This window comes from Castor canadensis, chromosome 2, assembly GCF_047511655.1.
Source record: "Castor canadensis chromosome 2, mCasCan1.hap1v2, whole genome shotgun sequence".
NCBI lineage: Eukaryota > Metazoa > Chordata > Mammalia > Rodentia > Castoridae > Castor > Castor canadensis.
The window spans coordinates 19,303,852-19,320,991 of record NC_133387.1 but is presented as its reverse complement, the minus strand read 5'-3'; the positions used below and the strand labels follow the sequence as shown (position 1 = coordinate 19,320,991).

The following is a 17,140-nucleotide window of genomic DNA, read 5'->3' as shown; positions in this document are numbered from 1 at the left end:
TGAGCAGATTTATTCCTTTCCAGCAAAAAATTTATAATCTAATTAGAGAGATAGATATATACAAAGAGCAGTAATTTATAGGTACAGAGAGTAAATTGTAATGGGTTTTTCTGGGTAAGAATAGCAAAAGGACTAGAATAGTCAAGGTGTACCTAACATAATTGAGACCTCAGCAATCTTGAAGAACTTGATAGGTAAGCATCACAGGACTGGTAATGCTTTCATTTTATATTTGTGGAAATGAACCCTTAGAAAAGTTAAGGACTAAAATGTTATCCTAATTAGTAGTTTTGATTATGGAAAGATAATGGTCATCTGGAAAGATGAAAGTTGAGTGGACTTTGTATAGAAGAGTCATAAATGGCTTGATAAGGTAAACAGTGAATTTATTCAGATAATTTTGGCATATTAGAATTTTTAATAGATCCAGGACTATTGAATTACCTATTTCTTTTCTAATGAACTTTGGTAGTTTCTGTTGGTACATATGTCCATTTCATTCAAATTGTCAAATTGGCATAAAGGTATTCTTATGTTGTTATATTATGCTTTCTGTTTCTGTAGGATCTGTAGTGCTATTTCCTCTTTAATTCTTGATAGGGTAATTTGTGTCTTCTCCCATTTTTAATTAACCTGGCTGGAGGTTTATCAATCTTACTGATCTTTCCAGTGAATCAGCTTTTGAATTCATTGGTGTTCTTACATTTCATTTCACTGTTACTAATTTCTGCTCTTTAGTAGTTTCTTCCTTTTACATTGGACTTAATGTGCCCTTTTCATTTTAGTTTCTTTTGTGTATGTGTGTGTGTGTGCTGGGTTTCAAACCCAGTGCTTCATGCATATTAGGTAAGTACTCTTATCACTGAGCCACATGCCCCTTCCTTCAGGTAGAATTTTAGATTGTTTATTTGAAGACTTTTTTTTCTAACATAAGAATTTAATGCAGTGAATTTACTCCTAGTAACTACTTTAGCTGTGCCACACAAATTTTGGTAGATTGTATTTTCAGTTTAATATGTTTTCTAATTTTCTGTGATTCTTCTTTTATCAATGGATTATACAGAAGTATGTTATGTTGTTTGATTTCTAAATTTTTGGGGAACTTCCTGGTTATTTCTCTTATTTCTATTGGCATTTAGTTTACACAAATATTAAAAGGTCAGTCATTTTCAACCAGAGATACAGTGTTCTTCATAGTGTGAATAGGGCTATTTCTCTTGTTAAATTATTGTAGGGTGTTAATTGGTAGTTAGGAGGTAGTTCCAAAGGTGTTAAATTTCTTGCAGTGTTTGGGATAATCCAACCTAATGAAAAAAAAATGCCCTGCCCAAATGTCTGTAAATAACTTTACTCACTCCAAATTAGCCAGCAAATTCTAAGGCATACTTAGGACTAAGAATCCCTAAATCCCAGAAACACTGTGATTAATCTCATCTTCTATGTTGTGGAAGATTCTTTGAAGTTCTAAGATACAATAAATTACAGGAAGCAAAGTTACAATAAAATTCCTAGCATATTTCTTCAAGTAACTAAAGTTGAATAGCTACTTAAAATAATGTTTTCTTGGATGTAATTACTTTAAGACAGTTGCCTGATTTCCTTACTAAATCATGTCTAATAGGTGAAACAACTGAAGAATCGAGCAGATGAAGATGCTCGAATAATTCACATGAACGTGCAGATGGGTAATGACCCCCCCATTTCACTCAGAAGGGATCTGGAACACTTAATGCTCTTGGTAAGCAATTACGTTGAGTAGTTCTTCAGCTCTTTTTCCTTCCATTAATTTTTTTCTTCAACTTTGGAAAATTTCAGTTCTCAAACTTTAAATCCACAAGTGAACTCAATACCGGTATACTTTTCTCTTTCAGTAGTTTTTTAGTTACTAGCATTTTTCCCACAGTCTTTGCTTACTCCCTACAGATTGGTGAACTATATAAAAAAAACCCTTTTCACTTGGAGCTTGCCCTTGAATATTGGTGTCCCTCAGAGCCTCTGCAGACTCCTGCGATCATGGGTTCTTACCTGGGTGTGGCTCATCAACGGCCCCCTCAGCGCCAGGTGAGTTTTTAGGCTGTCTACTTTGGTACTCGAGTGTAGTGATTGTGAATTTTGAAAACATGAAAGTTGTTACTTCTGATATTATTGCTTTTTAACACAAATGACCGATAGTGTAACTTTTAGAAATTTGTACTTTTCCCCTTTTATTTAAGAAAATTTGAAACTTTTAAACTTTTGATCATTTTGCATTTTATGTAGTCAGTCAAATTATTAGAAGCTGAAAGTCTTCTAATCTCTGTGTTATCACTTATTTGAGTTTTATTAGTATTTTAGTCTGTCTGCTGTAGGCATGACAGTAACCAGTGTACATAATTCTTCTCAAGTTGGGGAAGATGAGGTATGAGTATTGAAGAAAAAGGCTTAGAAGTTTTCATTGCTGACAGCATGCCTGTGAGTCTTTACATAATGTTAACAAAAGTTCTTTCTACACTGTCTTTCTGAAGTATGATGTGCAGAAGTAAATAAAATGGATTGTCATGTCTTCATTCATCTTTTAGAGATTTCTGTTTTGGAAGCTTTCATGTTGTACATTTTTCTTATTTTCTAATATAAAATTTTTCATATTTTCTAATAAAAAGCTCCCTTTTATTTTGCTATATTTCTTACATGGATTTTCTTTCTTTTTTTTTTTTTCCGCACCATTAAGAAAAGTATTTAGGGGCTGGGGTGGTGGCTCAAGCCTGCCTAACAAGCTCTACGCCCTGAGTTCTAATTCCAGTATCATCAAAAAATAAGAGAAGGATGTATTAAAGGCTTTTTTTTCTCCTTTGTAAAGGTTAATTTTTTTCTATTTTGAAACATACCAAAGATGCAGTAATTATAAATGAATAGCCGAAATCTTAATTACATAAACTGAGATACTGCCTTATTTACTTCACCTACTACTATTATTTTAACTAATTAATTTAGTGGTACTGGGGATTGAATACAGCCTAGTGTTTGTGAGGCAAAGTTGAACTCCACCACCAGCCCATTGCTGGGGTATTTTATAGTAAATTATATACAATAGGACATTTCACTTCTCAATGGTTAAGTAAGCATATCTCTTAAAAATAAGTATTTTCCTACATCATTGTAAAACCATTATTATGCCTAATAAACTTAATAATAATTTCCAGAGATCTGTGACATCTTCACTTCTGAGTTCCAACTAATGAGTCTAAGTGGTACTTTTATTTATTAATAACATACTTATTAAAGTATAAGTAAGAAAAAGGAAAAATTAGTGAACTTAAGAGAGCAGGAATATAGGAACATGATTTTGAGAACACTAAAAATGTTCTCAAAACATTGGATGTCTAGGTTGCCATCAAAATGATATCAGTTGTGCAGTCTTTATACTAATTCAGCTAGGATTTTTTTAATTTGCTGGCTAATTTTGAGTGAGTAAACTTCCTTAGCTGTCTCACATATTTTAAAATGTGTGTAGTCTTATGTGTTATAATATTGAAATGCTTGGAAAAAATGTACTTATGTTCACAAAGATATTCTTTAATTGCATTAAATTGCTAAAGAGAAGATTAAAAACAATTTCTAATAGAATACAGTTAATTTTGCCTTTTGCAAGGGTTGAATCAGAACACTTAATTATAGTTCATATGTGGTCTTTTTTAGCTAGTTCAAGTTGCCTTAAACCTAAGATATACTTTATATAATCTATTTGTTTTTCTTTATTTCAGGTTGTCTTATCAAAGTTTGTTAGGCAAATGGGCGATCTACTGCCTCCAACTATTTATATACCTTATTTGAAAATGCTCCAGGGTTTGGCCAGTGGGCCTCAGTGTGCCCACTACTGTTTTAGCCTTCTCAAAGTCAATGGTAGTAGCCATGGTAAGTTTGTTGTTGCACTCAAGTTTGCTATCTCACTGTCTAGTAAAGAATATTGTTCATTTATGCTGGGTTCTACCAGATGTATAAATTATTTTTGTAACAGAGGGGAAGAGGTACATTGATGGCTTTAAGCATAGGGATACTTCGGGCTGGTGGAGTGGCTAAAGTGATAATGCACCTGCCCAGCAAGCTTGAGGCCCTGAGTTCAAACCCCAGTACTTCAAAAAACAAAAACCAGCATAGAGCATAGTGATTCTTTGATTATTGTCTTACAGATTGGGGAATTTTGCTATTGTCCTTTATAAAAACCAATTCAGTGTAGTATTAGAATTTATGTAATGGTTCAAGAACACATCTGGCACACAAAGCATGGTATATATTTTTGCCACATAAGTTTGATTTCTTTAATTTGTCTTCATAAATACTTGTTTTTAAAAATTTTCTCTTGACTTAATTTCCTTACTTAATTTTGAGACTTAGTTCTGGTTATACCAAAAACTCTACAAAAGGGAAACAAAATTAGACATCTCCTTTGTTAGGAAGATGCTGTTTTCATATTTACATGTGAAGAAATTGAGGTTTTGAGAAGTTAAATAATTTGCCAACACTGCCAGGTTGTTGAGGAGAGGTGTCAGAAACTCAGAACTGACTGGCTCCAAAGTTAATATTTTGGCCACTCTTAGTGTCTAGTATAATATGTTATGCCCTTCCCATGCTTAGTATGTAGTAATTTTCAAAACTAGATTGTAGTTATCTTTTTCTTTGTGAATTCCAGTCAATCTTTGAGAATTACTTTGTGAGAACAAAGCAGCCATGTATAGTTACATGAATGCACAGAGAACTCTGCTGGCTATGAAGCATATAACTGACATCCAAATTAATTTACATTTGGATGGGCTTCAACCCATACTTAGTCCTGAGGAAAAATTAATCCAGAGTTCTGCCTCACAGAGGGATTCAATGTACCACTTACCTAGGTAAAACAGCATGCTATTTACCTAGTTTGTTGGGGTTTTCTTTTAGTTTGTTTTTTCCTGGTAGTGGGTATTCAACCAGCGTCTCAGTGCTCTCCCACTTGAGCTGTATCATAGCCCTTTTGTTTTTATTTTGTCTTTGAGATAAAGTCTGGGTAACTTTCCCTTGGCCTGCCTTAAACACTTGATCCTCTGGCCTCCACTTTTGTTGTAGCTGGGATTGTAGGTGTGTACCACCACTCCTGGCAATTGTTTTAAATTTTTTCTCAAGTTCTAAACAAATAGATGTCTGTGTGTATGTGTGTGTGTGTGTATGTGTGTGTGTATGTGTGTGTGTGTGTGTGTGTGTGTGTGTGTGTGTGTGTGTGTGTGTGTGTGTGTATATGTGTGTGTGTTGTTGAGGGTAGAGCCCAGGGCCCTGCACATACTAGCCAGGTGTTCTACCACTAAGCTACATCCCCAGCTTCAACTGGAATTGTTTTTTAAAAGAAAACTTTGTGCTGCCTTTCTTTTTAGTTGAAAATATTCAGGGAGCAGGTGGTAGTCCTGTTTCCTGGGAGCATTTCTTTCACTCTTTAATGCTTTACCACGAACATCTCCGAAAGGATCTTCCAAGTGCAGATAGTGTCCAGTACCGTCACCTTCCTTCACGTGGCATCACTCAGAAGGAACAAGATGGACTGATTGCTTTTTTGCAGCTCACATCTACCATCATTACTTGGGTAGGTATCCCATCCACAGCATAATTTCATTTGTATTCTATCTGTGTCATTTTAAGAGACCAAATATTTTCTTTTAATGCTAAAAGCTTATGAGTAATAAATTTAGCATATCTATACCATTTTGTCCTTAAACTATTTGTTTCCTTGACCTCTAGAAGGCATAAGTTATGCAAGTCCTACTCATTGGCATAATCTAAGTAAGGAAATAATAGCTTTGAACTTGAAGATTGGTTGTTTTTCCTTTGATGGTAATGGGATTTGAATTCAGGATTTTACACTTGCAAAGCAGGTGCTCTACCTCTTGAACCACACCTCCAGTTCAATAGCCTGAGCTTGAGTGAAAGTAGTGGGAAGGGTAAATAAGAGTGAGTTGTCTGTGCATTCTTCTAGAAGGTTTTCTAGCATAGGTATGGAGGTATGTGTGTGTTTGTGTTGGTGTGTGTATATATACATAAAGAATAGTTTTAATTAAAAAGAAAAGTTACTTATGGAATTATTTTTTTCTCCTTACATTGAGCCACTTTACCTGCCTCTATCAAATTAGTCTTTATAACAGCATTATTTTTATTACATAATTTCCCAACTTAGAAATCTCATTCATTCATTTCTCTGTTCACTAGAGCAAAGGTAAGTTGCTTAGTCTGACACTACCTCTGAAACAGAATAGCGTCATGCAGCTTTTTGGCTTTTCTGATCATGCATAGTGTTTTTAAGCATCAAAACATCAAATTAGTAATTATATCTCATTGAGTTAAAATGCCATGGTGGTTGATAGCATGTGTCTCCTTTTTTGTCTTCAGAAGACAAGGTAATTATTCATTCATGCATTGTGTTACACTATAACATTTTACATTGTTTCAGAAAAGGTTTAAAATGCCAAGGTAGGATTTATGGTGGCTTTTGCAGACCATTTATCTCGGTTATTATTTTCCATACTGGGGTCTGCAAAAGTAATTCTGTAGAGGCTGTTTGCCCTCCGTTTTTTATGTTGACCAAACTAGTGATCTGATTTGCTCCACTGGTGGACTTTAAGCATAAATGATGGGCTTATCTTTGATTTAGTATGTCTTATGTCTATGAGTGTCAGTATAAACATTAACAATGTAGATGATTGATGGTCATTTTTTTTTCCTTAGCTTTTAAAAAGAGAAAGCCAGATTTGTTGGTACATGCTTATAATCCTAGCTTTGAGAGAGGCTGAGGCAGGAGTGTCACATGATCCCAGGAGTTGGACAACAGCCTGGGCAACATAGTCTCTGTCTCGGAATGTCCTGTACAGTGTTGCTCTCTGGAGATTGAATCTGCATTTCATAGGATTACTTCCCCTCTATCACTGTTTGCAGTTGGGAGAAACATTCGTTTTGGCTAATAATGCTATATAATGCTATTTTTCAGAGAAACATGTAACTCCCATTCTAAAACCAACTTAGTCAGAAACAAACCCAAAATTAATAAATAAAATAACTTGTTCTTCTTGTGTTCAATTCTCAGAGTGAAAATGCTCGCTTGGCACTATGTGAGCATCCTCAGTGGACCCCTGTTGTGGTGATTCTGGGCCTCTTGCAGTGCAGTATTTCCCCTGTTCTCAAAGCTGAGCTACTGAAGACACTTTCAGCTTTTGGAAAGTCTCCTGAAATTGCTGCTTCTCTCTGGCAGTCATTGGAATATACTCAGGTAGTGTTATGAACTCCCTTATTTGTATTATTTGGAAAATGAGTTTGATAATAATACTGTAAAAGCAAGAGCATCTGATTGAGACTTACAGTAAACCATGAATGTCCTAATCCGGAACTTATGATTTGGGGGCTGGGCATAGTACTAGAAACTAATAGGCCTGTGCTTTTCTCTTGATTCACTTGACAACTTCACTAAGTCAGTAGCAACCAGAAGGTTCTTATTTTTGGTACTGGGGTTTGAACTCAGTGCTTTTCATTTGCAAGGTAGGTGCTCTACCACTTGAGCCATGCCTCTAGCCCTTAGAAGAAGTTTTTATTGGCGGTCATGAAGGCTTATTGCCAGGGCCATCAACTTTGGGAAAAATGGAAATGTGATAGTAGGAATTTTTGATGGAAGGTACTTAGGCTGATATGGGAGGGGAAGTATATGGGCTACACAAGGTTTAAAGTCTTGAATTATTTTCCTATCTAAATGTAGGCTCTGTTAGAGTTTTTTTTCTCAAGAATAGTTGTGATGAAGTGAAAGGAAAATAAGGGTATGTTTTATTGAAATAACTCTAGGAAAATGATTAGGTGGAATATGAGTTTGTCTTAGAAGTAATACAACATAAAGGAACCTGCCACAGAATCAGCCATTTTGAAATAGTACAGTATTCTAGATTATTTTCTAACATTTGTGTCCTGAAGACATGAATGATACTTTATCAAATCAACAATTAATGGAGTTGGCATGTGCCGAGAGGCTGAGCCACTTTTTGCTACTGATGGATGCTTTAATTTTTGGTTCATGGAGTGTATTGGTATTTACCAGTGTCCTGTATGCTTATTACTTCTTTACATCTAAAGTGAAATGTGGTGGGGTTTGGTATTTCTATCCTTAGAGTAGCACTGTTGGGGTTTTTTGTTTTGTTTTGGTTTTTAAGGATGTTAGCTAATAGTACAGTATTGACTTGCAGGAAAAAAAGTTTCATGAATAACTATAATTCATTATACCATATGCTAGTTAGTCCAAAGAGCAGAACAGGCTAGCCAAAAACTTCCCACTTTAAGAAACCTCTTTTTTGCTGATGTACTGGGGTTTGTACTCATACTTGCTTGGCAGGCGTTTTACCACTTGAGCTACTCCACTAGCCCTTTTTTTGTGCTGGGTATTTTCAAATTAGGAGCTCTTGAACTGTTTGCCTGGCCAGCTTTGAACCGAGGTCCTCTTGATCTAAGTCTTTCCCAGATTATCTGAGAGGAAATTTGTTGAAAAAAACAAATTGTGTGCTCTAAGAAATTGCCAGTTTTGACTGGGCATTGATGGGGGCACACCTGTAATCCTAGTTACTTGGGAGGTAGAGATCAGGAGGATCATGGCTTGAGGACAGTCCAGGCAAAAAAAGTAACCAAGACCCCATCTTAACAAACAAACTAGGCATGGTGGTACACATGTATAATCCTAGCTACGTGGGAGGTGTAGGTAAAAGGATCACTGGGCTTGAGCAAAAACAAGAGACATTATCCAAAAATAACAAAAGCAAAAGGGCTGAAGATATGGCTCAGGTGGTAATGAAACTGCTAGAAAGCACAAGACCCTGAGTTCATACATCAGTACCCCCAAAAAAAGTATTACCATTTTTCTGTACCCCACAAAGTTGAAAATTCCAGCTGAATCTTCCAAAATTGCTAACAAAAGTCCACCCATCAGGAACTACTCGACTGTCATTTCTGATGAACACTGGGATGTATGGGAGCAGTGGGTCAGGTGTGTAACTGTTCCCTGACACAGCCATTACCGCTAACCAGTGTATGAAGAATGCTCCTGACATGTCCTTATTATTATTTTAAGATACTGCAGACCATCAGAGTTCCAAGCCAGAGGCAAGCTATTGGTATTGAGGTAAAGTTTTCCTTTCAGTTTAAACTCTATGTTCATTCATACACGTAATGAGAAATTGTGAACAATTATTCTCAGCCTATCAAATTCAATGTGTTTGCATTCGAAGGTTTTCTGGTCAGTGTTGAAATGGAAATGAAGCTTAATGAAAGTAACCAAAACATTTAGTGTTTGAGAGTTGGAGAAGGATATTACATGGCAGCCATACAGACTCAATCTTGGTTTAAACTGTTTAATTAGGTTACCTGAGTCAACCTGAAGTGAGGATTTAATTCTTTTTGTTTCTTTTCTTCTCTGTTTTCCCTGCCTGTTTTTTAAAGAAACTTTTAAGATCTCTATTGTTAATATGAGTTTGGAATGATACATAGAAATTTGAAGTTCTTCCATCTGACTCATCTAGATTGATAGAGGATAGATTTATGTCCTTTCCTCTAAGTGAAAAATGGCAACGTCTGTTACTTGTCTTTTGGTATCATGGAGCACTATTAATGAGCCATGTCTGTAACATGCTCTGCATTTCATAGCCAGTAGTTTAATGCTGCCAAATCATCTTTATTTTTCTCTGAAGGTTGAACTCAATGAAATAGAATCACGGTGTGAAGAATACCCACTGACTCGGGCCTTTTGCCAGCTGATTAGCACCCTGGTGGAGACCTCATGTCCTTCGAATTTGGGTGTTGGTCTGCGGCCTCCTGGCTTTGACCCTTATTTGCAGTTCCTTAGAGATTCTGTGTTTCTCCGATTCCGTACAAGGGCCTACCGGAGAGCAGCTGAAAAGGTTATGTTCAGAGAAAATCTTTTTTCTTCTTACTCGTTTATTGTTTGCTTTTTATTTTGTTCAAGGTGTAAGGGACTCTATGTTGATTTTAGTTTTTGAAAGTTAGTCAAAATTAGTCTTAATTCTGAACTGTCTCTGGCTTGATTATTAAAAATAAATTTGGGCATTGAAATCAAAGCAGTGACATTTTAGTGATCAGTAATTTAATTGATATGTGTTCATAGTCATTCCTTAACTGAAAAAAATTTTTTATTTGTTTTCAAGACAGGGTATTGCTCATGTCTAATTGAACAAACTTTGACTGAAATTGAACTAAAAATGTTGTAGCTTTGTTGGAAGCATACTGCTGTCCCTTACTGGGATGGTTTAAGTCAGGGAGTGAATACATTCTAACTTGCACTCTAGTTTATCTGCTGGTAGCACTTCTGGCTGTAGAGTGTTGGCATAGTGGGAATGAGTCTTAAACACGACTGCCGTGAATGGAGGCCGAGGGAGCACTGAGAGTTATGTACGTACTGGCTTTGCTCGCAAGATAGCACTGAGCTCATCGTATATACCATTTTAAGTGATTCCAGTACCACTGTGAGGCAGGTACTATTAATATTCCCATTTTACAGATGGAGGCTTAGCAAGGTTAAGGAACTTGCCTAAGGTCCAGGACCAGGATTTGAACCTAGGACTGTTTCCAGATTCAAGCTCATAACCACTAAGCTATGTAAGAGACCCTTCCAGGTTCTGATGTAATTCACTTTAGTCTGTGCTAGTATTTACTACCTCCCAGAATGCCCTTGGACATAACATATATGAACATTTCTACTTTATTGCTATAGTTTGCTGTTTTTTTAACTTACTGGGTTTTTTATTAATGATTAATAGAAATAATTTAGTTCATGCTAATTTGAGGCAATTTGGAAATACAGAAAAAATATAAGAAGAAATGATATTACCCATAATGCATTTACCAAAAGGATCACTACTTTTAGTCTTTTTCCTGTGCATGCATACTTAAAAAATGTGACAGAATTACTTGTATTACTTTGTATTCCTTTTTTGCCATGTAGCATACAGATTTTTACAGATTCTTTGAAAATAGTCTTTTTAATGGTTACATAATACGCATTACTTATATCTAGTATAGTTTGTTTATTCATACCCTATTCGACATAGCTTGTTTCTAATATTTAGTCACAAATAACTGGAGTTCCTTTTTGTTATTTGCTGTGCAAGTTTTGTTTCCCTTGTAAAAATAAACACTGAGGGGAATACATTTTTAATTTTTTTTTTGTACGAAGGGTACACTGTGACATCTATAAAAGTTCCTACAATATATCATAGTTGAATTCACCCCCTCCATTGTTCTCTATCATCAAGGCCTCCCCCATTCCTGGAATAGCTTCAACAGGTCTCATTTTTCCGTTTATTTTCACGAGTTCATAATACTGCCATCATTTTCACCCTCCTGCCCCTTTCCCTTTATCCTTCCCCTTCCCGCCGGGAGGGGCAGGCAACCTCTTCTGCCTTTCTGGTCTCCATTTTTGGAAAAAAAAGACATTTTGGTTTGTTTAAGATAGCTATATAGGGTGTTTCATTGTGATATTTCCATGTTTATATGTATTATAACCCGAATTGGTTCATTCGCTCTCTTTTTCTCCTTTCTACCTCAGTCCCATTCTTATGATGATTTCAACAGGTTTTAAAATCTGTATTCATTCACAGAAAGTACAACAACCATATTAAATTAACCTCCTTAACTTTCTTCTTTTACCTTTCCCTCCCGTTAGTGACTTCCCCTTAGCGTGACCTATTTTTCATAATATTGCTTGTATTGTATCAGGCCTATAGGGAACACATTTTATTTATGTTCTAGAATGACCTTGTTAACATAAATTTACTAATCTGCTGAAAAGAACAACAGCATCCATGCCTTATTAATAAAAGTCATTTCAGAGGAATAATGGATACTTGATCATTGCAATCCTTTCAACAAACTGTTGACACTTTTTTGCACTTATTTCAAATACCTTGTCTGCCTTTTCTTTTAAAGGTCATTATAATCTCATTGTTGATAGCAGCAGTCAGTCACATTCTTTCCAGATGTTTTCACCCATGTGTCGCTGCATTTCAAGTGTGACTGCTTTCCCTGCTGCTGTTGATCTCAGTTCCATCTCCATATATTTATACTAAAAATTTTTCGCTCCTGGGCTGGGGGTGTAGCCCGAGTGGTAGAGTACCCACCTAGCAGCCCGAGTGGTAGAGTACCCACCTAGCAAGTGTGAGGCCTTGAGTTCAAATCCCAGTAATCGCCAATAGCAAAAAATTTTTTTTCTTTTTTTGAATTTATTTTACTTAAAAGTCTTAAGGATACTAGCTTCTCACAGAAGCATTGCTTTGGATTAAGATAAATAAGAAGTATAGAGTATTAGACTGTGTATATTTATCAGTCCTAAAATCCATTTATTATTTGATGATTTGCCCTTTTCTGGGTGGTACTGGAGTTTGAACTCACAGTTTTCAAGCTTGTTACACAGGTACTGTGCCACTTGAGCCATGCCTCCAGCCCTGCCTCTTTTTTTTTATTTAAATAAATTTTCTTGAAAATTTTGGAAACTACAAAAAAGTGAGTATTTTAAAAACAATAAAAAGCCATTCTGTAGTCCCATTTCAAAACTCAGCCCTGGTTTTTAAAAAAAAAAATGCACCCTGTCTACAATGACCAAACTTAGTCTTCCTAAAATTCTTTTCAATGGATTCTTTTTTTTTTAAATGTTAGACTGGGGTTTGAACTCAGGGCTTTGTGCTTGCAAAGCAGGTGCTCTGCTGCTTGAACCACACTTCTAGTCCAGTTTGCTCTGGTTATTTTGGAGATGGGGTCTCTCAGACTATTTGCAGGGTCTGGCCTGAAACCCTGTCCTCCTCATCTCAGCCTCCCAAGTAGAGAGGATTACAGGAGTGAGTCACCAGTGCCTGCCTTGTGCAATGATTTTTAAAGCATAGTTTAAATTTTACTGTATATGTGGCTATACATATTTGTCTGACATAAGTATTGATACATCGCTTATGGTACATAGCTTTTAGATTTTTTTTTAACAAGGAGGTGATAATGAAGTCATTTGGGGCAAACCAATCAGTGATTGTATCTTTTTACCTTTTTTGCCTGTGGGCATGCAGTGGAGCTCTGGCCCCAGAAGACCTGGGCTTGACTTCCATCTTGTTTGTTGTTGGCTCTGTGGTCTTAGTGGCTTCAGTCACTGCTCTGTACTTCACTGTGAAATAGTATGAGCAGCTGAGATGATGCCTCTCCTCATTCCCAGCTGAGATGCTTAGGGAAAGTGTGAAATCTGACCCTTGAGAAATCTGATCTTGTTTAATTGAACTTGAGGAGATAACAAATGTTTTTGATTTGTAAGTGAGCCCAGCCTCTCCTACAGAAATGTTTCTTAAGTAATGGTTTTAAAAAATGTTCTGCCTGGAGAGTGAGCCAATCCATTATCCTTCAACAAAATAAAGTAACATGAATTAGGATTTCTGTATTTTTTACCATAAATTAATAAACTAGACGAGGTACTTAATTCACTTTTTTGAGAAAAAATGAGAGAAGCTATAAAGCTTTGCAAGACTCTGCCTTGGACTATTTTATTGTCACTGAAATATATGTTTCTTATTTGTAGTGGGAAGTTGCTGAGGTTGTTTTGGAGGTGTTTTATAAACTGCTTAGAGATTATGAGCCTCAGCTTGAAGATTTTGTAGACCAGTTTGTAGAACTTCAAGGTAATTTGGTTCTGTCACTTTTCAAACAAGATGTCAGCTATTTATAATATAATAATTACGTGTGTATACTGTATGTATCAGTTAAAATTTATACTTAAATTTAAATTAAAATGTAATCTGTTTTATTTTAATCATTTCAATTTTTATGTTCAAGAGAAAATAAAATTTTTACTGAATCAAGAACATGACATTATATAGATTCTTTAATGAGTTAACCTGTAGTAGATGACTTACTGTGCAGGTCAGTAATGCCTATAAGAGTATTACTGTTCTATATAGTTTGTGTCACTGCCTCTAATTTGCAACTTATCTTTGTCTGTTTAGATCCCATTTAAGTTTCAGATTTCATACATTTTATAGAAATCAAGAGCATGACAGAAATACTAATTCATACTCTGTTGGACTATGTTTTGCTATATTTAGGAGAAGAAATCATAGCCTATAAGCCACCTGGCTTTAGTCTGATGTATCATCTTCTGAATGAGTCACCAATGTTGGAACTTGCTCTTAGTTTACTGGAAGAAGGAGTTAAGCAGCTTGATACCTATGCCCCTTTCCCTGGTATGTGCCTGAAAGTCTTTATGTCTTAAAAATGTTGATATTTTTATTTTTTGTGAATTGAGAGCTTAAAATGGATGATCTGTGAAGTGCTTTTTTGTGAGTCAGTTATGTGAGAGTGCATTGTAAGTGAAAACAGACTAAAGTACAGAGACTCTCAACTCAATGTAACTATCTCATTGCAGGGTCTTTTGTCTTCCTATCACTGTCACATCTTAATATACATTAACTTTTAAGTCTGAAATCCTTTGTGTACCCCATAATACTTGTGAAAGCACTTATGTGGTTCTTGGCACATAGTATTCAATACATTTTATTTCTTAATATTGGCATTGTTTTATTGAGTGCTCACTATGCATTTGGCTCTTTTAAATGCACATCATGTGATGAATACACTTACTCTTTACAAAAGTCTAATGTGGTAGATCTTGTTCGCATTTAACAAATAAAGAAACATGATGCAGAAAGATTATGCTGACCTTACGTTGTCTAGAAGGTATGAGAACTAGGGTTTGAACCTAGGCAGTTAGGTGCCAGAGTCCATGCTTTCTACTTCTATGTTATGTGTCTCTGTTGAATGTGACAGTGATCTAAAAGAGAAGACTCAAGATTCTAAACATATGAACTGCTTATAATCATGGTACACAGATACTACTTCATGGGAAGATTTAAGTCAAAATTTTAAATTTGAATGGTAATCCTCATTTACAGTTTCTGCTTTTTCGTTTTTCACAAGGACTATGTCTTCCTTAAAATCAGTTTCTGGACCTTGGTATTGTTGATAGTTTGGGCCAAACAATTCTTTGTTGGAGTTTTTATCCTGTGTTGTGGGCTTCTGCCCACCAGAAGCCATTTACACATCTCAGTTATGACAGATAGAAGTTTTTCAGGCATTGTCAGACATCCTTGGGGCCACTCCAGTCATAGAGCTGTTGCTCTTAAGAGTCAGGAGAAGTCATTGTGAATAACATGGGTAAACAGTCTTGTGAAGTTGCTGCTGAAAGTTTGAAAAACTGAGGGCTTTTTTAATGTCAAAATTGTCCTTTATCTTGTTTTCCTAAGAATTTGCTGTCAATTTTTAAAATTTATTTAGATTCTAACTTCATTTTTGGATTATAGGAAAGAAACACCTGGAAAAAGCAGTACAGCATTGCCTTGCACTTCTCAACCTTACTCTGCAAAAGGAGAATCTCTTTATGGATCTTCTAAGAGAGAGTCAGCTGGCTCTCATAGTCTCTCCTTTAGAACAGTTGTTGCAAGGAATTAATCCCAGAACTAAGAAAGCAGACAATGTGGTAAACATTGCCAGGTAAATTGCCTTTGTAAGTCAAGAAATGATGATATGAATCAGATGACTATTCTAGCTTTGATTTCTAAATTTTGTTGGTTACCTAATACATCTCCTCTTGATGATGGTGATGATGATGATGGTCATGTTTTCTGGCCTTCTTCAATCTTGCCTTTTCTAGCTCCTTTGCTTTTTTTTCTTCTGTGTCCTCATAGTTTGTAAGTTTAAAATTGGCATAGTTTTATTTTCCCCTGAAGGGAAACTAGGCTGGTTAGGGGGGGCACATATTCCATATCTCCCCCCGCCCTGTGTGTGTGTGTGTGTGATCTCCTATCATTCTGGTGGTTTGGTGTTCAATGGTCTCTGGCTTCAGCTTCATATGGTGATCTCTTTGTATATGTGTTTGTGTCCAGCTCTCCCTTTTTTGTAAGGACACAGTCATATTGTATTATGTCCTCCTTAATGACCTCATCTTAACTTGATTTGCTACGTATGAAAAGGTCCTATTTCCAAATAGGTACATTGTGGATTAAGACTTTAGCATAAGAATTTTGTAGGGCATGATTTGGCCTATCACATGATGGTTCCAGCTAGAATGGAACATCTTTCTCTAATTTCTTCAAAGGTGCTACATGGTAGGGGAACCCCTGCTTCTAAATTTTTTTATTGAGAAAAGTGAAAAGCCAAGTTTGATCACATTGTTCCTCATTGTTTTCTTATTCTAAAGGTACCTGTATCATGGGAATACTAACCCAGAATTGGCTTTTGAAAGTGCCAAGATCCTCTGTTGTATCTCTTGCAGTTCTAATATTCAGATAAAATTGGTTGGAGATTTCACACATGACCAGGTAACTGATTTTGTTGTTTTTGTTGCATTCTGACAAAAGTCACAGTGTCTGTGGAGCAATCATATTTTTATTTATGGATTCTCTTAAGAGTAAGTACATGTATAAAAGATGGGTGAAAACCTACCCATGTATTTGGCTGTCATTTATCTTTGAAGCTAATACCATTCAGTGATTCAATAGACTGTTGGTATGTGGTTCCAAAAAGACCACTGCTACTTCTGTTTGCTTTCTGCTCCCTCCTCTGCCAGTTGCCTGTATTCTAAGCTAGCCAGTCTCTTTAATTCTGTGTATGTCTCCCTGTTGTGCTATTGTGAACTGTCCACATCTGTGGTTTTCTGATGATACACATCTGTGTCACTCCAGGTGATGTTACACCATTCAGGTTTTTTTGTTGTTTTGTTTTTGCAATGCTGATGTTCAAACCTAGAGTGTTTTAAGGGTTTTGTTTGTTTGTTTGTTTGTTTGAGACATGGTCTCATTATATTGCGTAAGCTTGTTTGGAATATATGGGCTCGAGTGATCCCACTGCCTCCACCTCTACAGTAGCCGGGACTGTAGGCATGTAGCACTACACCCAGCTCAGGTATTCCTCTTTTTATTCATAATAGTTTTTTCTTATTTTCTTTCTCCTTCTCTTTTGAGATGGGGTCTCTTTATGTTCCTAGGCTTGCCTTGAATGCCTCATCTGAAGGGATCCTCCTCCCTCACCTCACGAATATCAAGGACTGTAGGTGTGTTCCACTGCACCAGGCTCATAA

The 17,140-nt window shown here is 36.1% G+C and overlaps 1 protein-coding gene across 3 annotated transcripts in view; it reads left to right on the top strand.

Moving 5' to 3' along the window:
- Positions 1 to 17,140, top strand: part of Nup205 (nucleoporin 205) — a 79,578-nt gene that overhangs the window by 22,977 nt on the left and 39,461 nt on the right. For all 3 annotated transcript variants that reach the window (XM_020182914.2, XM_074062383.1, XM_074062375.1), the window contains 11 exons: positions 1,622 to 1,738; positions 1,924 to 2,061; positions 3,741 to 3,891; positions 5,382 to 5,587; positions 7,079 to 7,261; positions 9,095 to 9,145; positions 9,711 to 9,920; positions 13,589 to 13,688; positions 14,112 to 14,249; positions 15,366 to 15,555; positions 16,262 to 16,382. In XM_020182914.2, coding sequence (XP_020038503.2) covers positions 1,622 to 1,738; positions 1,924 to 2,061; positions 3,741 to 3,891; positions 5,382 to 5,587; positions 7,079 to 7,261; positions 9,095 to 9,145; positions 9,711 to 9,920; positions 13,589 to 13,688; positions 14,112 to 14,249; positions 15,366 to 15,555; positions 16,262 to 16,382 — 1,605 coding nt within the window. The remainder of the gene's footprint in view (positions 1 to 1,621; positions 1,739 to 1,923; positions 2,062 to 3,740; positions 3,892 to 5,381; positions 5,588 to 7,078; positions 7,262 to 9,094; positions 9,146 to 9,710; positions 9,921 to 13,588; positions 13,689 to 14,111; positions 14,250 to 15,365; positions 15,556 to 16,261; positions 16,383 to 17,140) is intronic.